This window comes from Aedes albopictus, chromosome 3 (assembly GCF_035046485.1).
Source record: "Aedes albopictus strain Foshan chromosome 3, AalbF5, whole genome shotgun sequence".
Lineage (NCBI taxonomy): Eukaryota > Metazoa > Arthropoda > Insecta > Diptera > Culicidae > Aedes > Aedes albopictus.
In genome coordinates this window covers 8,301,384-8,327,880 of record NC_085138.1, presented here as the reverse complement: position 1 = coordinate 8,327,880, position 26,497 = coordinate 8,301,384, and the positions used below count along the sequence as shown (strand labels likewise).

Here is a 26,497-nt window from a genome sequence, read left to right as displayed (position 1 = left end):
TGTGGTCCTAAAAATCAAGGTTTTTGAAAACTAAAACTTTTAAAAAATCATGACTTCCGAACTAGTTGACGGATTTTAAACCTCTTTTTTTTTGTTCGAAAGCTTTTTTGAAGAAGTCAAGTTGTGTTATGGGTTAAAAAATATGCATTTTTTATTTTTTTTTTACTTTTTCATGGTCTTCGGACCAAAGGGGTACCCTGGTTTTTTTCATTTCTATCAGCATATTTAGGGAATTCGGCGTAACACATCAAAAAATCAGAGATGTATGTTTTTATAGTTTTTTAGATATGATTTTTTGAATATAGAGAGTCATATATTTTAATACTAGCTGCTCTAAAATTTTCTGATATTGTAAATTCTCGTAAAACTATGCCTTGTATTGCTTTTTTGAGTGATTCCTGATGTTTTTGGTATCCATAGTTTTATAAGCATTCAAAATATAATCAAATTAAAAAAATGTTTTGTATGACAAAAATTTGGCCTTTTTTTTCAAAAGATCATATCTCAAAAACTAAAAAACATACATCTTTGATTTTTTGATATGTTTAGATAAGTTTCCTGAAATTCTGTAAAAAATATAAAACCAAGGTATCCCTTTTGTCCCGAGACCATGAAAACGTAAAAAAAAATTAAAAAATGCATACTTTTTAGCCCAAAGCACAATTTGCGTTTATCGATGTATAGAGATTTCTGTCCCAATTTGCAAGATTGGTTCCAATACATAAAACACGCTTCGTTGAAAGATTCCAGGCCAGATTTAGAATCTACTATGATCGGTGTACCAAGAATAAGTGACAATAGTAAAAACGTTGTTGTAGAGCAGATTATTTAAAGGCGTTAACGAATGAATCGAACAATTTGACGAAAATATCGACAATGTATATTTAATTTAAAATATCTCTTAAATGAACTTTCATATGAATAGTTTTAATACACGTTTGATTAAAAATATCATAGTTGACTTAACTTATGACGTCAAAAACAAACACAATATCATACATTCATACATGATAAGTACCTCACGTAGCATTCCGAAGCTTGATTTGTACTGACGATGATGGATAATGATGACAACAGTGCACTGACGTTTAAGGGGCATCAACCACACAGACACACCGCATGTGCTCGCCATCATCATTGTCATCATCTTTTGCTCACCACCCACCCGCCGTCAGTCAGTCAGTTTTGTCCAAGCAGGGAGTTTATACGCACGGAGGGTGGATCAGTAAAACTGATTCACAGAAGATATTTCGTTACCATTTGGGGCACTTATTGGACCCTAAGGTGCTACCATAAGATATTGTTTTGTGTTGTGATTAGTTGAATAGTTACGGATTCGTGTCGGTAGTGTTAAACGACGCGTACAGTGATCCCTTCCTAGTCAGCAGTGCAAAGAAAAAAAAATCGAGTGCTCCATCAAACCCAAATCAAAACTGGTGGTGAAGAAACCCAGAAAAGTGCCACCACAGAATGGGTCTGAAGGACTGTCAAATAGAATTGGATAATCCCTGGAATACGTACTATGCCGGCCAGACGGTGAACGGGAAGGTCACATTTACATTTGATTCACCGAAAAAGATTCGAGGTAAATCGGGTGTTTAAAGTAGTTTGAGGTGGCACAGCTTTGGAATACCTATATGTACCATAAATAGCATTTTGATGACATCATTCAAATACCGATGATGGACATATGATGCATGCATACGGTAGACAGAATACAGCAGATGAGTATGACGGATACAACGCTGCAACGATCTGTTCAAATTGATTCTCTGCAGATCCTCCGGTGTACGATTAGTGATGCAATTAGTGTGTCAGGAAGTAAAGACCTTCAGGGGTTTGGCCGGCGATTGATTTCAATGTCAAGATTGGAAAACTGCACCAGGCCCACAGAGGAGTTTCCCACCCATATAGTAACACAGATTAGGGTGACTTAATATCTGATCCAGATTAAGGCTCAAGCATCCGTCATCATTTTTCGGAAAATAAAAAGCAGTTTTCTCACTGCAAATCAAAACAAGGATCATGAAAATATATTCACTGCATTATATTCCTCATGTGGAGTACAGTGAATATATTTTCATAGCAAAAACTTTTGTTTTGAACGAAAAAACTGCTTTCAAATGTTTGATGATGACGATGATTTCAATGACGAAAAGTTCAACGTTAAAGTAACAACGGTTTAGCCTTTTTTAATGACCTTTGAAGTGCTTTGTTCGTAAGTCGCAACCGCATATGATTCATGTACATTGTACATCTGGTTAGCGTCTAGACATGGATTACAATCATCTGACAGGTGTGATGCAAAAATAACAACTTTGATAAGGATAACTGCTATCCTCGTAGAACACTCAACTGAGAAGCAGTAATGTCACGATGGATTTGTTCACTAACAATTCGTGACTCACCCTAATAACAAACGTATACCAACACAGTATTCACCCATGCTATGATTCGATCTACTAGGAACATGGACTGGGTGCTACTACTATAATGGTTATAGCTTCGCAAAACAACAAAACCAAAAACCGGTGTCCAAACTCAGCAGTGCGTATGATGACGCGATGACTTGTGTCGATTAGTGGGGCCCACTCCCATAATTTGATACGGTAGCAGCAGGTACATGCACAGGTTACGAAGATCAATTGATTCAAAGTGATAAACGGGTTAGGGGCTGTCCATAAACCACGTGGTCATGAGGGGGGGGGGGGGGGTCGGCCAATGATCATTTTGTATGGACAAATAAAAAAAATTGTATGGACTAATGACCACGCGGGGGGGGGGGGGGGGGGTTGAAAAGTCCCAAAAAAATGACCACGTGGTTTATGGACAGCCCCTTAGATAAAACTAAAAATTTCGTGCAACACATGTCGTTTTCGGTCCGAAGACGTGTGTAGTAGAGATGTAGATGGACTCTTGTACACATTGTGTGTACAACTTTGAAAGAGCACGCTGCTGTGCTCCGTTGCTCTGCTCTGTTGGTTGTTGGCAGGTCTTGAGCAACGAGTGTGGAATGATAATTATTTTTATAAATAGGATCCGTTTCCTCTCTCGTCGAGGAGTTACGCTAAAACGACAATTGCTGCTTCAAAACGCATTGCAGACAGCTTTAGATAGACGGTGTGCATCTATAAGGCAGAATAGGAAGGTGTTGATGCGATGTTCAAGACGTTTCAATGCACCAAATCATGATCCTGCGTAAGGTTTTATAGTATTGAACGTGACCTGCAATTGCTAGAAACGTTTTGAGCGCCATAAACATAATGATCTACATATAGTAAAAACTGCATTACTTTTCGACTACCTTGAATGATATCATTTCGAATACGTGGTGTTTATATCGACTTCAAGTTCAAACAAGTTCTTCAGTATCTCATGACTCATGAGATGACTCATGAATTTTTCTTGTGAAGTCAGCATTGTATTCATTACCTAGTTAACCCGTTAACGCGGAAGGAATTATAGAAAAAAAACTCCCGAAAGAATCTCTGGAGAAGTTCCTAAAAGGAAACTGGGAAAAAGCAATAGAACAATCCCAGAAAAATAGAAGAGTCCTGGAAAGAATTCCTCACAAAAATAGATGGAGGATGGCCAAGGGAATAATCAGGAAGAATTCTGGAGGAGTCTCAGCTGGAACCTCTAAAAGAATCAATGTGGACATTCCTGGAGGAATTGCAGAAGGAATTATTGTAGGAACCCCAAGAGAAACTCTAGGAACAATTCCTGAAGGAAACCCTGAGGGAATCTCGGGAACAATTCTTAAGGACAAACGTCTTGAAATACCGCTTCAACAGTGCATCAGAACTTCAGACGCACAAATCTCAAGACCAGTGAAGAGAATTGTCAGACAAAAGAGACACAAAACAAGCAACAAAGAAGGTGCGACGATTACTCTTTATCCCTACTGGTAACAGATAATGACATGATCTCGAAATTTTTTGTTGCAGACAAAACGGAAGCTGATTTTGTTGCGTACTTTTCAACTCGTGAATAATCAATTATTGCTAACCCAAAGTCGAAACTGTTTGATGATAGAGTTTCACCAGAGTTGCAGTGTTTACCAACTCGAAGTTACCGTTCGAAAATCGCAATGCAAGGCTTAAAAATCTCTAAACTCGTTGTGTACGATGTTAATCCCATTATTTTCAAGTTGGGACAAACTTATGTCGCATGGGTTTGTTTGTCGCAACAAATACAGGTTGCGACATTGTCATTATTGTTGCACGATGGTTGAATTTTGATTCACTGCTCAAGACGCAACAACAACAGTGCATTTGATTATTCTGTTCTTGCTCACTTGTAAAAAGCTTAAAATAAGAAGCTCAGGTGCGCTAGTTTTGTTTACGAAGAGATTTGTGCTTTCGAAATCGTGAGTAGGTGCCAAAGTCGGCCATTGTGGCGGCCATTTTGGGATTCTAACAAGTCTGTCCTTAAGCAATCCTAGGAGAACCTTGGAACCTTGGAAAAATTCAATGAGGAAATCCCGAGAAAAATCAATGAAGGAATCCTGAAAGAATCCCGTTAGAAACACAGGATTATTACCGGTAGGAATTCCGAAAGAAAATTACTAACTAACGACTCCTTAAATTCTTGACAGAATCCTGGATGAATTCCAGGAGAAATCCCCAAAAAAAAACCCTTGGATGAAATGACGAAAAATACATCCCTGAGGCATCCCTGAAGCAATCCTTGACGGAAATGCCGTGGCAAATCAATCTAGGAATCCCGGGCAGTGTTGGGAATACTCACTTGCAAGAGCGATACTCACTTGCTTCTATCTCAGTCCAGAAGCATGCTATCAAAAATGATGTTTAAAGGGTTTTTAGTTTGTAGTTCAACCAAAAAGTTTGCCGAATAAAGTAAAAGTCGTAGACGCATACCAAAGTTGTGAGAGAGCTGTGAGTACGAGGTGAGTAAAATGCATGTAATTTATACTCACGTTGTACTCACAGCTCTCTCACGGTTTTGATATACGTCTGCGACCTTTACTTCATTCGGCAAACTTTTAGATTAAACTATAATCTAAAAGCATTTCAAACATCATTTTCGATAGCATGCTTCTGGACTGAGATAGAAGCAAGTGAGTGTAACTTTTCCCAAGTGAGTATTCCCAACACTGATCCCGAGTGGAATCTTCGATAAAATCCCGTGAGAAATCCCTAGGGAATTCCTGAGAGTAATCTCTGAATGAATTCTGGAGAAATCCTGGAAAACATTTTGTTAGCCATTCCTGGAAGAATCCTTACAATAATACTTGAAGGGATACCGGGAAGAATACTTAGTAGAATACCGGGATGAATTCCATTCAGGGAAGATTTCCTTCAGGATTATCAGGAAGAATAACATGATGTAATCTGGTAAAAATTCAAGGAGAATTGTTGGCATGAATACATGAGTATTTTCATTTGTAAATCCTTATATACCAACATATCTTTGACATGAAAGACCCCACTGGGACAAAGCTAACTTTTCAGCTTAGTGTTCTGTGGGGACTTCCACAGTTATTAACTGAGGGCTTCCTCTGTCATTGATCATTTTGCATGTGCATATCGTGTGACAGTCACGAAGATACCCTGGCGTATACCCAAGGAAGTCAAGGAAATTTCCTTTACGAAAAGCACCTGGACCGATCGAGAATCGAACCCGCCACACTTACTGATGGTCATGCTGAATTACCGCATTCGGCTATATGGGCCATGTATACTAGATGCGGTAATCATGGCTATCATACACTTAAGCGGTTTTGTTGAAGGTGCCATTTTTATTTCTTTTTGCTGAGTACAGTTATTATCAACAATAGTTTTCCCCAGTGTCACCGGTTTGATGGATTTCTTACTAATAATTACATTACTAGATTAAGAGGTTATGTTCTCTTCGTCATGGGGGGTTTTTTGAAACCTGTTGATCTCAAAGTTGGCCTCAAATCCTTCTCAACCAAGCTGAGCTATATGCCCAAATTGCAGACAATTTGGCCCACAAAAACCTCCCATGACGAAGAGAACAAACCTGCCAATAATACCCTTTTTCACCCTATATGTCGAGGTGCGTGAAAATAATGAATTTTTGTAAAAGTGTGTAACCATATTCTTAACCCATTTACGCCCAGTGATCTATTTATATATCAGTAACTTTTGCAATAACTGCGGAGAACTGAAGCATTTTGGAAGACTGATGTTTTCAGCAAAGTTGTTGAGGAGATCAAGGACTCTCCGATAGCACGTAATTTAAAGACTGGACTCGAAAAAAATGACACTCAAAATAATGTATAACTTTTGATTGCGTTCACAAAAATAGCTGATTTTCTAACCAGGAGTAGCATGTTATGTGTAGTTAATGCCCTAAAAATTTCATCAAAATCGGTTCAGTATTGGCGCAAATATTGTCGATACAATAAAATGTGATTTTGGAAATTTTGGGCTTCCATTTTAAAAATTGTTTAGGCTGTAACTTGGTTGTTAGCTCATCAAAACGTCTAAAAATTTGACTGTAAGTTCTTCAAGTAAGTCATAATAAGTGGTGAAAATTTCATTATAATCGGTTCAGTAATTTTTTTTTAACAATTCAAACAAAAAAAACGGAGTTTTCAAATTTTGGGCAATTTTAGCATTTTAAAATCAGTGTGCATTATTTTAACTGTAGTATTGGCAACACTGTCCCGATTTTTTTGAAACTTTGACAGTGTAAAATCGTTGTGTTAATCAGTTCTCAGTGAAAATTTCAGCCATTTTGATTGAACATTTTAAAAGTTAGAGCAGTTTGAATGTCACTATACCAAAAACCACAACTGCTTATTGTGACATAGTCTACAGGGCTGGTAGCAAAAACTGATGGTTGAAATAGTTATTTTAGTGACCAAGTTCACGAAAATAGTGACCAAATAGGGTATCGCGCCACTTGAGCGGTGGCTTCTATATTCGTCTGTTTTCCACTATAACTCAGTCAATTTTGAACCAATTGACTTGAAATGTTGTACACGGGTAGATACTATACTTATCTCACCACATTCCAAAAGTTGTGTCGATTGGTTCAAATTCGACTGAGTTATAGTGGAAAACAGACGAATATAGAAGCCACCGCCCAAGTTGCGCGATTCCCTAGTGACTTACAAATGGCAAAAAAGTGACTAAATAGTGACTTTTGGCAAAAAAATATAGTTAGCGGCCAAAAATTGTGAGCCGAACTTGATTCAGAAAATCTAGGGGTACCGCATAATAAACATTTTCAGGAAAATCTTCTTAACAAAAAGTAATACAAAATGCATGTGAATACAATTGTTAGCAGAACTAGATGGATATTAAGTCAATGAACGAAAATGGTTGGTGGTACCTACAGCTTCTCTTAAGTTGGTTCCAGTAGAACCTCAATGGGGAAACATTGGTGCTATAAATAGATTTATATGAAAATTATTGCAGATATTTTCTTTGGATCTTATAGAAAAATTCAGGGAAAAACTCTTGAGCCTTATTTGAAAAAGCATTCGGCCCAATTCGTGGATTTACTGCGGGAAAAATCATGGAATGGTGTTTGCTAAAATTTCTGGAGAAAATTATGTACGAAATTTAAAAATGAAAACAAATGCGAAATGAAAGAATTTTTTTTCGATATTCTCCTGGTAGGGAATGACGTTGCTTCGAATACGAATTTTCTTTAGAAAAATCCTGGGGAATTTATTTTATTTTTTCTATGAAAATCATCCAGAAAGCATAGATAGATAAATGTATAGACAATACATATGTGGGCATATTTTTGTGAGAATTTCTTATATTTCTTTGAAGTTATTTGCGAGGATTAGGGGTTAAGAAGGTGGAAATTAAACAAAAAAATGAGTAGATAATGTGATAGAATTCCTTTAGTATTTGTTGACGTATACATTTCAAAAATTTCTGAGGTATTACAAACAACGCTCAGTGATGAAAATTGAATAAAAGTTTTACCAAAATTCCTAGCTTCATATTTGAAGAGTTTTTGAAGCAATTCTAAAAATAGTTCGAGGTGCAATTTCTCATTTATGTTTCAGAGGGTTCTCCGCTCCAGGGGAAGTCATTCAGTTTACAGAGAAGCTAGTGATTGGAGTATCTGGAAATCTGGGAAGTTTGGGAAGTCCCAGCTGCAATCGAACAGACATGTTTTTCCCTTCATCAGACGTTTTGATGTAGTCAATAACTTCTTCAGGGAATAATAAATGTTGATAGCTGTCGTTTCCAGCTTCATAAATGTCGCAAAAAGCAAAGCAAAAACAGTTGAAAACAAAACAGTCAAAACAGTATTTGGCGATGTTCCCGAAAAAAACTCTTGTCAAAAATAGTGCACAATTTTTGAAAATTACTGGAAGATATCATTTCGAAGATTTCTCTTCTAAACATTCGTCAAAGAATTTTATCAGGAAATTTGTCCAGGCGTTGAACTAGAACACCATACCTACAGAAATTCAGACACAAGCTTTTGCTAAAGATAATATTTCACAATTAGTTCACAATTCCACCGAGAATTTCTTCAAGAGTTCTGGCAAATATTTCCTCTAATTCCGATTATACTTATTAAAAATCCTCTACTTTTTATTTCCGAGAATGTCATTACAAGTTTATTCAGATTCTTAACCAATATTTGATTCGGTAATAGCTCAAAAACATTCATCACTTTACAGTACAATGACCAGAAACTTCAATGAGAAGGAATGCTTTCTAGTATAGTCGCATGAATATTGGGCGAAAAAACAACACTTTCACTGAATAGATGATACAGTTTCGGACTGAAAATCTCTCTGATAGAGACACATAACTTAACTTAACAATACTACAAATCAAAATCAGTCACTCTACATAGGCGATTGATACTTTTGCTAACACAGCTACTAAACATGTTATTGTCTCCAGTCACACAATGCTTGATTTGCACTTTTTGTAACTCCACAAATCTTTTTTTTTTTTGCTGTCTAGATTATCATTTGCCGCAAAACATAAAAAATAGTTAAAAATAGTGACTATTCAACAGAAAAAGTGACTTTAGTTGAAATATCTTGAAAATAGTTACTTCTTAGTGACTGACCCGAAAATAGTGACCAAGTCACTAAATAGTGACTCGCTACCAGGCCTGGACATAGTGCTACATATATGGCTATAACTTTTTAAAGGTCAAATCAAATTGAATGAAATTTTGACATAATACATCTACATACATACTTTTTGTACAGACAAATTTTCATTGAAATCGGTTTTAGTATTTTTGGCTCTACAGTTTTAGGTAAAAATGTGATATTTTTAAAGTGTTTGTTTGGCCCAAGATTCTCAAATGGTAAGTCTCTTGTTTCGACGATTTGAGCTATTTTTGAGCACGCAATCAAAAGTTATATATTATTCTTTGTGTCTCATTTTTCTCGAGTCCAGTCTTTAGTACGTATTCGCTCTAGTAGGTGGCGCTAGTGATCATGAAACATTGCGCTTTGGTACACGCAGAAAAATGGCGCTTGTTTAAAACAATAAAACGCATGGTTGATTTTCAAACTGAGAATTTACTTGTTCCAAAGTTATATTTAATTGTTTTCATTCAGAGTTTATTGATAAAAACAACCGATTACCATCATTTCATATAATGTCAAAAATTTCATTTGTTTCAACAAAATAAAAACCATAAACATGGTCCGAAAGCACTCACACATCTATAAAATGCTTACCCAAACATCGCCACAGCGAAGAAGGTGCAGCAAATCCATCACGCCAACTTCCAAGTGCAGCTTTGGCCGTGATGGATAACGCGCAGGTACTCACGACAGCATCCACAAAAAGTTGATCGGTTTCGCCTTTTTTGGCTTTCTCTAGTCGTTCTCCTCGCCATCCGCTTACCGACGATCTAAAAATAGATTTCCGAGCTGCCGCAGTTGCTGCCGTCACCAAAACAATCACATTTTGGGTTTGTTAGTGGCAAAAGTGCAGTCGTTTGAATCAATCAATTATTTCATGTTTAAAAAACCATATCTCTGTTTGTTTCAACAAACTGTCAAAAATTTCGACAAATGAATATATTTGTATTATCAAACAAATGGAACAGTTCAGTTTAAACTAGAAATCAGTTTGTCGCTATAGTAAACTGAAAAATCGGTTGATTTGAACTAGAATTTAATTGTGTTTACAATTTATTTTTCTGCGTGTAGGTGTTCCGTCAACAGCCATTGCCATGCCAGTAACGTCGCGCTCGTATCTTGAGAGTCCAACTACATAGAAAAATTTTGTCTTCAGCAAAGTTGATAAGGACATCAAGAGCTATCCGATAGTGAACTAGTTGGTTCTAGGTTTATCCGTTGGGTGGCGCTAGTGAGTCCTAAAAAAAATTAAACCTCTGTATCTCGAGAATCCGACTACATAGAAGAATTCTGTCTACGGCATGGTTGATCAGGACACCAACAGCTATCCGACAGTGAACTAATTAGTTGTAGGTTTGTCCGCTAGGTGGCCCAAGTGGGCTCTAAAAATTCTGAATTTCTGTAACTTGAGAATCAGACTACATAGAAGACTTTCAGAATTTCGTCTTTGACAAGGTCGATCAGGACATCAAGAGCTAATCGATACTGAACGGTTGGTTCTAGGTTTATCCACTAGGTGGCGCTAGCGAGTCATAGAAATTTTAAACTTCTGTTTCTCAACAAACAGACTATGTACATAGAAAAAATTTCGTCTTCGGCAAGGTTGATCAGGACATCAACAGCTATCCGATAGAGAACTAGTTTATTGTAGGGTTGTCCGCTAGATGGCGCAAGTGGGCTCTAAAAATTCTGAGCTTCTGTATCTCGAGAATCAGACTACACAGAAGAAATTCGTCTTTGACAAGGTCGATCAGGACATCATAAGCTCTCCGATACTGAATTAGTTGATTCTAGGCTTATCCACTAGGTGGCGCTAGTGAGTCATAGAAATTCTTAACTTCTGTTTCTCAACAACCAGACTACATAGAAAATTTTTGTCTTCGGCAAAGTTGATCAGGACATCAAGAGCTATCCGATAGTGATCTAGTTGGTTCTAGGGTTATCCGCTGGATGGCGTTAGTGAGTTCTAAAAAAAATTATCCTCTGTATCTCGAGAATCCGACTACATAGAAAAATTTCGTCTTCGGCAAGGTTGATCAGGACATCAACAGCTATCTGATAGAGAACTAGTTGATTGAAGGTTTGTCCGCTAGGTGGCGCAAGTGGGCTATAAAAATTTTGAACTTCTGTATCTCGAGAATCAGACTACATAGAAGAACTTCGGCAAAGTTGCTCAGGACATCAAGAGCTACTCGATAGCGCACTAGTTGGTTCAAGGTTTATCCGCTAGGTGGCGTTAGTGAGTCCTGAAAATTCCAGACTTCTGTATCTCGAGAATCGGACTACATAGAAGAGTTTCAATTTCGGCAAGGTCGATCAGGACATAAAAGAGCTACCCAATATTTAGTGCACTAGTTGGTTCAAAGTAAATCTGCTAGGTGGTGAACCCTAAAAGTTCTGAACTTTTGTATCTCGAAAATCAGACTACATAGAAAAATTTCGTCTTCGGCAAGGTCGATCAGGACATCACAAGCTATCCGATAGTGAACTAGTTGATTAAAAGTTTATCCGCTAGGTAGCGCTAGTGAGTTTTAGAAATTCTTAGCAACTGAATCTCGAAAATTAGGGTTCATAGAAAAATTTCGTCTTCGGCAAAGTTGATCAGTACATGAAGGGCTAACGGATAGTGATCTAGTTCATTCCAGGTTTATCCGCTAGGTGGCTCGAGTGAGTCCTACAAATTCTGAACTTCTGTATCTCGCGAATCAGATTATATAGAAAATTTTCGTCGTCGGCAAAGTTGATCAGTACATCAAGGGCTAACGGATAGTGAACTAGTTGGTTCTAGGTTTATCCGGTAGGTGGCGCTAGTGAGCTCTAAAAATTCTGAATTTCTGTATCTCGAGAATCAGACTACATAGAAGAATTTTGACTTCGGCAAGGTCGATCAGGACATCAAGAACTATCTGATAGTGAACTACATAGTTGGTTGTAGGTTTGTCCGCTAGGTGGCGCAAGTGGGCTCTAAAAATTCTGAACTAATATTGGTGAAGTAGTTTTTACGATAAAATAGAACTGCATGGCTACTGATCGATAACAAACAGCCGTCTCATTACATATTGATAACTAAATAAAATATTGAAAAAAATATAGTATAGTATAATTAGTTATCAACTTGAACTCAATGATAACGGTCTATTTACAGATTAGCAAGTTTTGCTAATACCGTGGAAAATGAAGCATGTTGCACCGTCTTCCATTCTCCTCTCTCGTTCGTGCTCGTTCAGGAGAGTTGTTATCCGATGATGATTTGGGTGGTTTTAAGTTTGCCCGTTAGGCGGTTTCAATGATTCACAGAAATATTGAAGTTGTGTATCTCGAGAATAGAACTACATAAAGGACGCAGGTCCATATAACCACAGTTGTAAATTACGTGAGCCGTGAAATAAGATTACGCATCATCAGTGGAAATCGTTTCTACTGTGAGCTCCGGAAGAAGCTGAGATAGATGAAAATGAGATGTGCAGAACGCTAATAAGGCAGCATCCATTTATTACGTAACATGCGGAATATCAACCCATTTTATAATAGAAATTGTTAGAATGAGGCATATTGGAATGCCTAAAAACTGTTGAAAAGTATTCATTGATAAACTACTAGTAGATTATTTTAGTTATTACTAATGTAATCCCTTTCTGGAACATTTCAAACTGCAATTTCTTTATTAAGAGAATATCAACTATTCCTTGCATCATGATCAGTCATCTAAAATAGATTTACATAGCTCATAAAAATAAGGTAGCTGCGCAAAAAAAAATAGAAAAATATTTTTTCAACGTTTCACGTACATATGCCCCATTGTGTATTAAAACGAAAATTTCACCGTAGATTTCCGTTTAAAAGACTGCAATAACTTTCTTTTATGCGGTTGAGGTACTCCAGAAAAAAATCAGACATCTACTGTGATTGTGGCATAATTCGGGCGTTAATGGGTTAAAAAAAATAAATCATTTTATCATCATTTTAATCATTTATCATTTTGTGAATAAATCATTTTATATTATTTTATCAAAATACAGTCAGGTTTTTTTTACGCGGGGGATACGTACCGCGTAAAAAAAAACTCAGTTCAAAATTCAAAAAACCGCGTAAAAAAAGTCTCACCATTTCTCGACGAATCATGCAAAAATAAGACGATGAAATTTTTTTTTGTATGGAGTTTTCATTTACGCGGCCGCGTAAATGAAAACCGCGTAAAAAAAGACCTGACTGTATTATGAAACTCAATTTTCACGAATTTCATACCAAAGCATCCGGTCAGGAATTTGGCGAGCACCTAGGGGGTTATTCTTATTAATGTATTATGTAACGCTAAAGGGGGAGGAATATATGGCATTTTCGAGGGTTTCTGAGGGTTTCAGGTGCGTTACATAGAGTCCGAGGGGGGAATTCGGAGGCATTTCAGGAAGTTTCAGATGATTTACGACAGGTTTCCGAGACGTTACAGAGGCGCTTTCAGTGATTTCAGAGGGTTTCAGGTGCGTTACATGGGGTCCGAGGGGGTTTCAGGAGGATTTTGGGGATATTTCAGGAAGATTCAGAGGATTTTCGGCGATTTCAGAGACGTTACAGAGACGCTTCCGGGATTTTGGAGGGTTTCAAGTACATTACAGGGGTCAGACGGGATTTCATAGTTAAGGAAGATTTTCATTGGCGTTCGCTTTTTTTTTTTTTTTTTTTTTTTTTTTTTTATTTGTGAATTTTAACTTATGCTAATTCTTCACACATTGGCGTTCGCTTTGAAACGCCCCTAAAAGCCCACTTGAAACATCCGGGAACCTCTGAAATCCCCTCAAACGCCTCTGAAATCACCCTGAAACGTCCTATAACTAAAAGCTCATCTAAAACATCCTCAAACCCCCTGAAGCCCTCAACACTCCCTGAAGCCCTCAACACTCCCTGAAACGTATCTCGAACCTCTCTTGAAACGCATTAAAACGCCCCTAGAAGCTCACATGAAACATCATGGAACTCCCTGAAGCCCTGAAAGCCCTTGAAACACATCTGAAACTTCTCTGAAGCGTTCTGTGTCTCCTTGAAACGCCCTGAAACACCTGGAAACGCCCACCTGAGACATCCTCGAGCTCCCTGAAACCCTTCTATAGCTCCTCTTAAAACGTCCCGTAACTCCTTGAAACGAATTGAAACGACCCTAAAAGCCCACCTGAAACATCCTGAAACCCCACAATACCACCCAAAACGTCTCTGAAACATCTCTGAAACGTTCTGTAACCATTCGAAACACACTAAAACGTCCTCGAAAGCCTCCCCGAAACATCCTGAAACCCTCAGAAGCATCTGAACCCTCCCTGAAACGCCCTGTTAATCCTTGGAACGCCCCTAAAAGCCTCCCTCAATCATCTTGCAACCCTCTGAAACCCTGCGGGACCCGCTAAAACGCCTCTGAAACCACCCTGAAACGTCCTATAACCCCTGGAACCACTAGGTCCAGAATTGATTGGTTCCGAAATGTTCATGGAAAATTCTGGACAAATATTGGAACGAGAAAATATAAAATGAAATGTTATATATACAACTTAATGACTCCAGTTAGCCTAGTGGTTAAGGCTATGGAGCGTCAATCCGGAGACGGCGAGTTCGATTCCCGTTCCGGTCGGGAATATTTTCTCGATTCCCTGGGCATAGTGTATCATTGTACTTGCCTCACAAAATACAAATTCATGCAATGGCAGGCAAAGAAAGCCCTTCAATTAATAACTGTGGAAATGCTCAAAGAACACTAAGTTGAAGCGAGGCAGGCCAAGTCCCAGTGGGGACGTAGAGCCACAAAGAAGAAGAAGACTTAAAAAATAATGCAAAATTTTCTGGTTAAATGTCATGAGAAAGCGATAGGAATTTGCAATAAAGATTTTTAACGACCCAAAAATATTTTTTTTTATGTATTCTTAATTTTTGTTTTTTTCATTCACATATTCTTTCTCACATTTAGGAAAACATATTTTAAACTGTACCAAAATATTCTAAACTGTAGTTCCACCAAGCTGCAAGCTTGAAATTTGTAACTGGATTTTAACAGAAATTATTTCAAAAATTAAATTTAGAGTAAGGTGTTTTAACAGAAACGTCTGGATGTTGACCATAACTTATTTATGAATGGCATCAGATAGTTCTTCAGGAATATTTTAATAGATTTGATTAAAAAATGGGTAATTCTCGCTGAGACCAGCCCACTATTTACACCTTGTCTACAAAAATGTTTAAGGTAGCGATTTTCTGAAAGTCCTCGCTAAAAAAAGTAAGGAACATACATTTGGTTACTTAAATTGATGGACCCCGCGTTAGTTAGAGCCACAACAAATTTTGCGGACCCCTCGATTTTGGTCAAATGGTGGCTCATTTAAACCGCTATAACTTGAAAGTTTCTCCAAAAACCACCTCAAAACGAAAACTGCAGATAACTTTTGATAGGAAAAAAAGACATCTCTAATTCTTCGATATGTTATGTTAGCTTTCAATTGATGCAAAAAAAAAATTGAGAGTCGGTGGTTGCCATCATGGTGAAAAAAATGTTTTGGTATAAAAATCCAAGATGGCGGCCAAAAACAATATGGCCGACCCAACTTTTTATTATTGTAAATAGTAGCTCTATCTTTCCTCTTTTCAACAACAATTCGTTTTGAGGTGGTTTTTGGAGAAACTTTCAAGTAATAACAGTTTAAATGAGCCAGCATTTGACCAAAATCTAGGGGTCTGCAAAAATTGTTGTGGCTCTAACTAACGGGGGGTCCATCAATTTAAGTAACCAAATGCATTTTCCTCACTTTTTTAGCGAGAACTTTCAGAAAATCGCTACCTTAAACATTTTTGAAGACAAGGTGTAAATAGTGGGCCGGTCTCAGCGAGAATTACCCAAAGACGATATTACTGTCAGAAGCAGGACTAGGCAACTAGAAGATTCAGCAATTCTTATAAAGCTTCAAATGAACAAAATTTGGTATGTTGGTTGACGGATTTTCGAGATTTGAGCTCTAGAATAAGTGAGTAGGTGCTCACACATTTTGGCGGCAATGCAATGTAGGGATTCTCTGAATGATAGAGACACTTTTCGAAGGATATCTGGCAAGGTACAATAGATTATTTCGAACTGCTGAATGACAACTGGCTTCGGCCGATGGAGTGATTCACGAGGGGAATGTTGCGCAATCAAGCATATCATAAGCCACTATTGCTCGGCTTTCGAAGATCTGATGAGGATTAACGACATCTCTAAGATGGCCGGAAATAAAATAATCATTTTATAAAATTAGCACCCGTCAAAAGATTACGTAGACTTTTGGAATTGCTGTTCGCATTTGGAGATTGTATTAGATTTCACATGCAAACCAGAACCTTTTTAAAATCAATACATAATATACAACCATCTATGTAAACAAAAAATAAAGGCTTTTTTACTTTATTTCGCAGGCATTATAATAAAGTTCTCCGGAGAGGCGGAAACCAAATGGAGCCAAACCGAAACGAAAACCGATCAGGAAGGAAAGCAGTACGAATCCACCACCAACCTCACCGGCCAAGAGGAGTACTTCCAGATTCAGTACTACCTGCTGGGAGGCAAGAACAGCAAGGAAATCGATCTGGAGGCGGGAACTCACAGCTACCCGTTCACCTGCGCGTTGCCGCCCACTCTCCCGTCGTCGTTCGAAGGCGAATGGGGCTTCGTGCGATACACGATCAAGGTTACTCTCGATCGACCGTGGAAGTTCGATCAGGACATTAAGATGGCCTTCACGGTCATCTCGCCGGTAGATCTCAACACGAATCCTCGCGTCAAAGATCCCTTCAAGTTGGAGCTGGAGAAAACCTTCTGCTGTTTCTGTTGCGCTTCCGGACCGCTGAGTATCATCGTGCACATTCCCGTAACTGGGTTCGTGTCCGGTCAGACAATTCCCCTGACGATCGAGTGCGACAATGCCAGTAACGTGGGAGTAGAATCGGTGAAGTTGGTACTCCGCAAGCTGCTGGCCTTCCACGTCCACACTCCTCGCCGTGAGACGAAGAAAAAGAAGGAAGTCATTTCGGAGGTGTCCGTTGGACCGGTAGAGGCCGGCAACAGCCAAACGTGGAACCAGAGCATTCAGATACCGCCGCTGCCACCGTCCAATCTAGTCAACTGCGGAATCATCGACGTCGATTACGACATCAAGGTGGAGGCGGTCGTTTCCGGCCCGCATGCCAACCTGGACGGTAACATCCCGATCGTGCTGGGAACGGTCCCGTTGAGCTCGTTCCAACCGCCGCCACCGTACACGGACAATCCACCGGAGGTGGATCCTTCGATGCTGCCAACGCAGCCGGTTAGTCCCGCTAGTCCGCCGAATGGCGCCGGTGGAGCGCTGGGATGGAACATCGCCGACGGAGGCGACAGCCTGTATCCCAATATTCGTAAGTATCCAAGTTGCGTTATCGGAACTAAGAGAAGGTCTATGACTTCTTTTCTTTACATAACGTATGTTATGATCGATTGTTAAGGAATGTGACTTAACACCGCCCAAAACAATGTATCTATACATTATCTTTTGGACGAACGCCATTTGACCGAATGGGTCGTTTAGCCGAAAAACTTTTTAGCTAAAGACGCCCCAGAAAGTATGGACGCAGAGAGAAATGTTCATCGTGGCAAAGAACGTTTGAATTTTGGATGCTATAGTAAGCACAAACAATCACAACGAAGGCCCGAAACAAGAACCATCGATCAGGCCCAGACATCTGAAGATTGCGTCCATACTTTCTGGAGCAGTCTTTAAAAGTACTTGTGGACATAGGCGCCAACTTAAGGGAGATATGCGCGGTTTCTTACAGATTCCTTCCAGTGTTTTTTCCTGGAATTTCTTCAGAAGTACCTCCCTGTGTCCTGTGATTTCTACATAAGTGTTCCTCCTTGAACTCACCGTGTTGAAGAACCTCCTGGAAATTCATTCAGTTTTCATTCATGTTTTCCCGGAATCGCTTCTATTTTTGCGAGATTTCTTCTGGAGTTTTTAGGGTTTTCCAATAATTAATCTGGGGACTTCTACAGAAGCGTTTCCAGATTTTTTTCCTGAAGGTTCTCTACAAGAGTCCATCCCCAAACCTTTTTGGAGTTTCTCCAAAGATTCGTTCCAGATTTTTTTTATGTTTCTTGTGAGATCTTTCTATCCCTATCCAGGATTTCTCTTAGAGGTTAGTCTCTTACGGTTCTTCTTCAGATTTCTACCAAAAATCCTCCCGAGATTCCTTCCGGAGTTATTCGCGAGATTTCAATCAAATTCCTTCCGATATTTCCCGCGGATTTCCTGCCGTAGTTAGTTTCAACAATCCTACTGAAAAATTGCAAGTGGAATCGCCTAATTCTTCAAAATAAATTCCGGAGGTTATCCTAGGAAATTTCGTTCGGTGTTCCTCTCTGAATTTATTCCGGGATTTTCTCTGGGACTCTTTAGAGGATCCACCTGATCTTTCATCCAGAAGTTAAGATTCAACAGCTCCTTGAGGTGTTTCTTCCGGGACTTCTTCAGGCCTATCTGCCGGGATTCCTTCCCAATTTTTTCATTGAATTTCTTCTTGAATTTGCCAGGGATTTCTACAGGAGTGTTTCTCAGGAATTTCTCAGAGACATCTGCATAAGTATTACAGTTTTTTTTCTCAGCATTGCATATTAAATTTCCTTCGGGAGTTTCCCCACGGGTTTTGCTAGAGTTCCTCCCAGGATTTCATTCAGATTTTCCCGGGATCGCTCCTAAAACTACTTGCTAGATTTCTTTTGAGATTTTTCTTGGGTTCTTCCCAGAGTTTTTTCGGCACTACTTTAAAGTAGTTCCTCCAGGATTTGAGCAGAAATCCCCAAGAGTTTGTCACGGAATTCTACAGGAGTTTCTCCCAGGTCTCCAAGGAATTCTCCCAGATAATATTTCGGGTTTTTTTTTTTTTCATTAAAGCCCTTTGTTGGATTTAACCCGGAGTTCATCTCAAGATTTCTCTCAGTAAAACCTCTGAGAGTTTCATCAGAGTTCCTCCCGGGATTCCTACTAGAGTTCTTCATGGGGTTTCTTCAACACTTCGTCCCGAAATTCCTTCTGGAGTTCCTCGCGAAATATCAGCGAATTCAGCAGTCATCTGTAAAAACATCTGGGAATGAACTCCATTGTGAAACATCAGCAGGAACTCCCGCAGAAATCTCGCGAGAAAGTCCTGGATAATTCCCGAAAACCTTGATAGAAATGCAGGGAAGGAACTCTGGCAAAAATCTCAGGATAACTCTAATAGAAATCCCTGGAGGAACTTCTACAGAAATTTCGGAAGCAACTCTAAGGTAAATACCTACACGGGAAAAAGTCCGGTAACCAATACTGGTAAAATGAGTCATGCTTTCCTGATTAATTATGTTTAAATTTCTCGATCGCACGGCACGCCTTGACTGAGATGCAAAACTAGCTTGCATTGCGTAACGTTTACTGGTGCCAACATTCGTTAATTGATAAATAATTTTATGACTCGGAGTCATGATTTCATATTATATCAGAGCGCTATGGTTTTATGACATAGCGTCATGATATAATGAGAGTAGACCTGTGCGCCGCCACCGCCGACATTTTTTGTCCCAAGCCGTTGCCGACCGAGGACTTCTGAAGAAATTCAAATGGAATTTCAAGGTGTCCATTCAAATACGAAACTCTTTTTTTTTATTTTTCATTAGATTATAAATTAAATCTTTATTAGATTATAAATATAGATATTTATTAGATTATAAATTAAATTCATCATTCACATCTCTCCAGAAGTTTCTTCAGAGATTCTATCAGAAGGATTCAGTGATGGCTCCAGAAGATCCAACAAGGATTTCTTTAAAAAAAACTTCAGCGATGCCTCCATGACTTTTTTTTTCAGAAGATCTCTCAGGAGGATTTCGGCAGAAGCACCTTCAAGTAAAATCCAAAAGTTGCCTAGAGATACATCAAAGATTCGTCCAGAAGATCCTTCCCTTCAGGATTCCCATAGGAGCTCCTTCAGAGATTAGTCTGAGAGTTCCTTCATGGGATTCCTCCTGAAGTTCCTTGAGGAATTCCTACAGGAGTTCTTCTGGGACCTAACATCCCTCCTGGAATTTCTTCAAGAACCCCTCATGAAACTCATTTAGAGATTTCTCTTGGAATTACATCGGGAAGCCTTATGTATTTTTTTCCAAAATTCTTACAGGAGTTCTTTTAAGGATTGCTCCTGGAGTTCCTTCGATGATCTCTCCAGGAGTTCGTTCAGGGATCTCCCTAATTGCTGCAGGAGGATTCAGAGATGCCTACAGGTGTTCATTTGGAATTCCTTCCAAAGCTTCCTAAGCTATATCAACAGGAGTTCGGTCAGGTGTCCTTCTAGAAGTCCCTTCAGAGATTCTTCCAGGAGGATTCATAAATACCTCCTGGAGATCCATCAAGAATCCCGTATGAAATAGCCCAGGACTTCTAGGAATTCATGGGATTTGTATTAGTCCAGGAGTTCCTTCAGAGATTTTCACAGGAATTTCAGGGATTCTTGCACATGTTTCTTCAGAGATTCCTCCAGAATTTCTATAGGAATTCCTACAGAAGTTCCTTAAAAATCTCTCCAACAGTTCCTTCAGAGAATCTTATAGAAGGATCCAAGGATACCTCCAGGGATTGAGGTTTATTCAGGAATTCCTATATAAGAGTTCCTTCTCAGATTCGTTCAGGATATCCTTTGGGAATTCTTCGAGAAGCTCCCTAAAGGAAGTTCTTCCAGGGATCGCTCCTGGGGTTCTTCCAGATTGTAGATTGAGATTTTTTTTCCAGGAAAACTCACGCATGCCTCCAGGAGTTACATCAGAGATTTCTCCAGAAGCTTATTCAGAAATTCCTACAGGAGTTTTTTCAGAGAATCTCTTAGGAGTTTCTTCAACAATTTCCTTAGGATTTTAATCAGGCATATCTCCAGGACATTGTTGAGGGATCTCTCTCCAGGGGAGAGAGGGGAAATCCCTCCTGGAATTCTTAAGGGGATACCTTCTGCAATTCCTTCCACCAACCCGGAAAGATTCCCTTTGGCAGATTTCGCTGAAAACCCTTCGAGAGCTCCGCCTGGTATTCTTTCGCGGTTTCCACCTGGAACTCCTTTGGTGATTCCTTTTAGAATTCCTTCAGAGATTCCTCCTGGAACTCTTTCGGGGATTTCTTCTGGAATTCCTTCGGAGATTCCTCCTAGAGTTCATTCTGGAATTTCCCCCGGAATTCCTTCGGGGATTCCTCCTATAATCCCTTCAAGGATTTCTCCTGGACTTCCTGTGAGGATTTCTCCTGAAATTCTTTTGGGGATTTCTCCTGATATTCGGTCGTGGATTTGTTCTGAAATCCCTTCGGGTTCCCTCCTAAAATTTCTTCGGTGATTCCTCTTAGTATTCCTCAGGAGATTCTTCTTGGATTTCCTCCAGGGATTCCTGATGGAATCCCTCCAGAAGTCCTCCTGGAATTCCTTCGGTGAATTCTTCTAACATTTCTTTAGGGATTCCTCCATAGATTTTTCCTGGACTTACTATGGGGATTTCTCTTGAAGTTCCTTCGGGTTTTCCTCTTGAGAATTCTTCGAGTATTCCGCTTGGAAATCCTTCGGAGATTCCTCCCAGAATTTCTTCAGAGGTTCCCCCTGGGATTCTTGCAGGGATTTCTCCTGTGATTACTTCGGGGATTTCTCCTGCAATTCATTCCAAGATTCCATCTAGATTTCCTTTGGAGATTCCCCCTGGAATTCCTTCGGGGATTCCTCCTGGAGTTTCTTCGGGGATTCCTTTTGGAATTCCGTCGGGGATTCCTCCTAGAGTTCCTTCAGAGATTTGTCCGAGAATTCCTTCGAGGGTTATTTCTTCGAATTTCATCGGAGATTGCTCCTGGAAGTTCTTCGGAATCCCTCACGAAATACCTCCTATAATTCCTGTGGGGTTTCCTCCTGGAATTCCTTCGGTGATTCTTCTTAGGATTCCTTCGAGAATTTCTCCTGGAATTCTGTCGGGGATTCCTCTTGAATTTTTTTTTGGGATTCCTCCTAGAGTTTCTTCGGGGATTCCTTCTAGAATTCCTTCGGGGGTTTTTCCTGGGGGATTCTTCCTTCGAGGATTCCTCCTGAAATTCATTCAAGGATATCTCCTGATATTTCGTCGGGGATGCCTTCCAGAATTCTTTTGGGAATCCCTGTTGAAATGCCTTCCCAAGCTACACATGTCATATAAGAGTTGCGGCAGAGCAAGCTTTGGTTGTATAGAAGTAAAGTTGACGTATGACGTACATTATGTAAGAATAACGTCAAAATAACTTCTAAACAACAAAAACTTGCACTGCCTTAACTCTTATATGACATGTGTGTGTTTGGGTTTGGTGATTCCTCTTCGAATTTCTACGGGGATTCCTTTTCGAATACCTTTGGGGATTTCTGTTGGTATTCCTTTTAGGATGAAATTCTTTCGGCAATTCCTCCTAAAACTCTCTCAGTAATGTCTCCTGGAATTCCTTCAGAAATTCTTCCTGGATATTATTCGTTGATTTCTCCTAGAAATCCTTAGAGGTTTCCTTCTCAAACTCTTTTAGACATTCCCGCTGGAATTCTTTTGGGAATTTTTACTGTAATTCCCTTAGGATTCCTGCTTGAATTTATTTGGGTAATCCTCCTGAAATTTCTTCGAGGGATTCTTCCTGGATTAGATTCTTAAATTATTCGAAAAATCCGATAAGAGATTTCGTCAGAAGCTTCTGCAGCGATCTGTCTAAGAGATTCTTGAACCAACAGAGATACAGTATCGGACAATAAAAATGCACCAAAGCCGTTTTCCCATACAAACTAGTCAACTTTGGATTGCCATATCTCAGTTATGTCTCAACCGATTGTTTTCATTCTTCTGTAACGAACTACAAAACATTTTAATTTTCAAAAACTATTGAAAAAGTTCAATGATAACTTTTGATACAAAAGTTACAGATACGTTGAATTTTGACAATAAAAATGCACCAAGACAAAAATTTGTGTAGCCTTAAATGCTGCAGTCAGATAGCTATGATGTCTTCAGCAAATTTATTGGTCATCACACAAGAAACATATTTGCCGAAGACACCATAGTGATTTGACTTCAGCATTTTTGGCTACATAATTTTTTGTCTTGGTGCATTTTTATTGTCAAAATTCAACCTATCTGTAACTTTTGTATCAATAATTATCACTGATTTTTTTCAACAGTTTTTGAAAATTGAAATGTTTTGTAGTTCGTCACATAAAAATGAAAATAATCGGTTGAGACATAACTGAGATATGGCAATCCAAAGTTGACTAGTTTGTATGGGAAAACGGCTTTGGTGCATTTTTATTGTCCGATACTGTACCTATAGAAGTTCCTTCAGGGTTTCATACAGCAGTTCCTGAAGAGATTCGTCCAGAAGTTTCTTCATGGATTCCTCCAAGAGCTTCTTTTACCCTTTGAAGCTGGAATTTTTCCAAGCGTCCTTCTGAAGTTTTTTGTATGTTTTTCTGTAGTTTTGGTATTCAATAGTATAAAAACAGTAGAATATTATGCGGAATATTTTTTCTGGACATCCTAGGTAGTCTAAACTATTCTTGAGTTTAGATCCTAAAGTCTATGGCTGTAACGGTAACTTCTTTCATTATACAAAGCTGCAATTTGTAATCTATCATGTCCAGTAAGTCTTCTGAAAATTCAATAGACAGTAACAGATCTTTCGGGATATCCTAGATCATCCAAACTGTTCTTGAGTCTAGATCTTAAAGTCTGCGGGCGTAACGGTAACTGATTTCATTATACAAAGCTGCGATTTGTAATCTATCATATCCAGTAAGTCTTCTGAAAATTCAATAGACAGTATCAGATCATTCGGGATATCCTAGGTCGTCCAAACTGTTCTTGAGTTTAGATCCTAAAGTCTACGGGTGCCCAAGCAACACACATGTTATATAATAGTTAGGGCAGCGCAAGTTTTGGTTGTATAGAAGTTTATTTGACGAAATTCTAACATAATGGGTTCATTCACAAATTTCATAACGCCAAAATTGGCCTTTACTGACACCCACCCACCCTTTCGTAACACTATTTATATGGGGAAAATTTTTATTTGTTCGGGTTGTAACACCATGAAGGACACCCACCCACCCCCTCCAGCGTTATGACATTTGTGAACAAGCCCAATGTTGAAATAACGTCGAAATAATTTCTATACAACCAAAACTTGCGCTGTCGTAACTCTTTTATAACATGTGTGTTGCTTGGGTGTAACGGTAACTGCCTTTATTATACCAAGCTGCGATTTGTTATCTATCATGTCCAGTAACTCTTCTGAAAGGTAAATAGACAATATCAGATCAGTCGGGATATCCTAGGTCATCCAAACTGTTCTTGAGTTTAGATCCTAAAGTTTACGAATGGAACGGTAACTTCTTGCATGAAAAGCTATGATTTGTAATCTATCATGTCCAACAAGTCTTCTGAAAGTTACAGTTGTTGTTGTCATCAACTAAGCTTCATAACAGTAAGGAGCCCATAATATATTTTATATATTTTTATGGTCAATAGAATCTTTTGATAATCTTGTCCCTTTCAAGTAGTTCACATCAAGTTCCTTTTCTACAACTAAATGGAATCGAAGCGCATTCTAAACAATTACATTGAACTAAAAACCTGATTATTTTTTTCTTTTATTAACATCCAGCGCCACCAACATTCGCGGAAGCCACGTTCAAGGCACCCAACATCTCCAGTAAAAACGACAGCGAGTTTACGCGCTTTGTGGGTCCATCCGAGTACGCTCCACGCTATCCAACGTACGCATTCACGCCATCGGCCCCGCCAGCGGATTTGTAGACTTTTCCAGCACAACAGCGATTTGTGTGAACAGGATTTGCTGATCGTCAAAAACATTTTTTTTGTTATTCTTTTTTACACAGTCACACTTACTGAACAATATAACGATATATATTTTTTTGTTTAAGGTGAAACGGGACGCCGTGTTATTTTTCCTATCTTGTCTCTCTTTCTAACAATTTGCCTCGCGATTTTGAAGATGTTAATCTCGAGTTCTATCGCACTGGAGATGCTGAAAAACTATCAGCATATGCACTGCAAGTGAGCATACACAGTGATAGGTTTTTGTTGCAAAATATGAAGTAGAATCTAAGATTACCATCTTAGTAGCAACAGAGCAATGGCGGATATTTCCCCGACCGTCCCGTCCGCCCTTAATATACTTTATAGAAACGTTATTCAAACGACACGTCAAAACGCACAACGTCAAAACAAAAGAAACAAAATCATCAATTTCTTACATATTAGCAGCATACTATCTACCTTTTCAAGATTGTGGTCGATCCACAGGAAGATATTGAAAAATATGGATAAGGGAAGGATGTCATCTATTAGACAGTAGATGTAGTAAGCTAGAAGCATTATTTGTATGCTAAATACGATTCAAGAGTAGTGTTTTTACACCACGAATGTGCTGAGCTTACAGTCTTATTTAGTGACGACTTCTCCATACCTTACAAACAAAACCACTATCCTCATACTATTATGACCTATTAACCAACATATAAGGTGCAGCATGCCGTCTTTACCACTAATACCTTCTAAGCCTTACCCATCTTCAAAAAAGCCAGGAAGCAGACAACTGTAGCTCGAATAAACTCTCGGAAAAGATCACCAAAACAATCACTTGAACTAACATCACATAATTAGAAACAAGCTTGCTACAAACCTGTAGCACTCGATCAATTTTATATTTTCTTCCCGCAAAAATAACACAATACTAAACAAACACAACCCCTCACCTTGAACAATCGTCAATATGCCAAAACCCCAACTAATCGAACAAAGCATGGACTGCGGATAACGATTAAGAACCGTTCTACATCAGAGTGCCTAGGTTTTAAAAGCGGAACTAACTAGAACATAAATCAATGGAAAAGCCAAAACCGAACGAAAAGATTTTGAAACCAGCTTCCTAATTAGTAAAGAAAAAATTGCAAGCCATGGATGGAATAAATGAAGATAGGATTTTAACAAAGTGCAACAGTAAAACTAATAAAAGAAAGATTGCTTCTGAACGCCACAAAATACGCCACACTACTGTATGTAAGGATATATAGCATACCGTCGTATTGTAGGGGAAAATATTTTGCATGAGAAATAAGCGCAGTGAACATTACTAAGTACTAGGAGTTCGTTTGTTGGTAAGTTGTTAGTATAGCTGTTGCGAACGGTATCAATGCTTCCGATTGTTTTTTTTTTGTTCTTTGCGCTTTTTCAAAAAGTTTAGGTTTTTTTCGAACAAAACCACTATAGAGAAATAAAGCATTTTCTTAATGTATATCTGTGCGAGTTTAATTGAAGTGATGACCGTTCTTCTGATAGTTTTTTTTTTGTCGTCC

The 26,497-nt window shown here is 38.8% G+C and overlaps 1 protein-coding gene across 1 annotated transcript; it reads left to right on the top strand.

Moving 5' to 3' along the window:
- Nucleotides 1–1,169: 1,169 nt before the first annotated feature.
- LOC109407197 (arrestin domain-containing protein 17) lies at nt 1,170–26,436 on the top strand. Its single transcript, XM_062860944.1, has 3 exons — nt 1,170–1,585; nt 16,502–17,479; nt 24,784–26,436. Exons 1-3 carry the CDS (start codon nt 1,471–1,473, stop codon nt 24,933–24,935), a joined length of 1,245 nt encoding a protein of 414 aa, XP_062716928.1. The 5' UTR covers nt 1,170–1,470; the 3' UTR covers nt 24,936–26,436.
- The last annotated feature ends 61 nt before the right edge of the window (nt 26,437–26,497 follow it).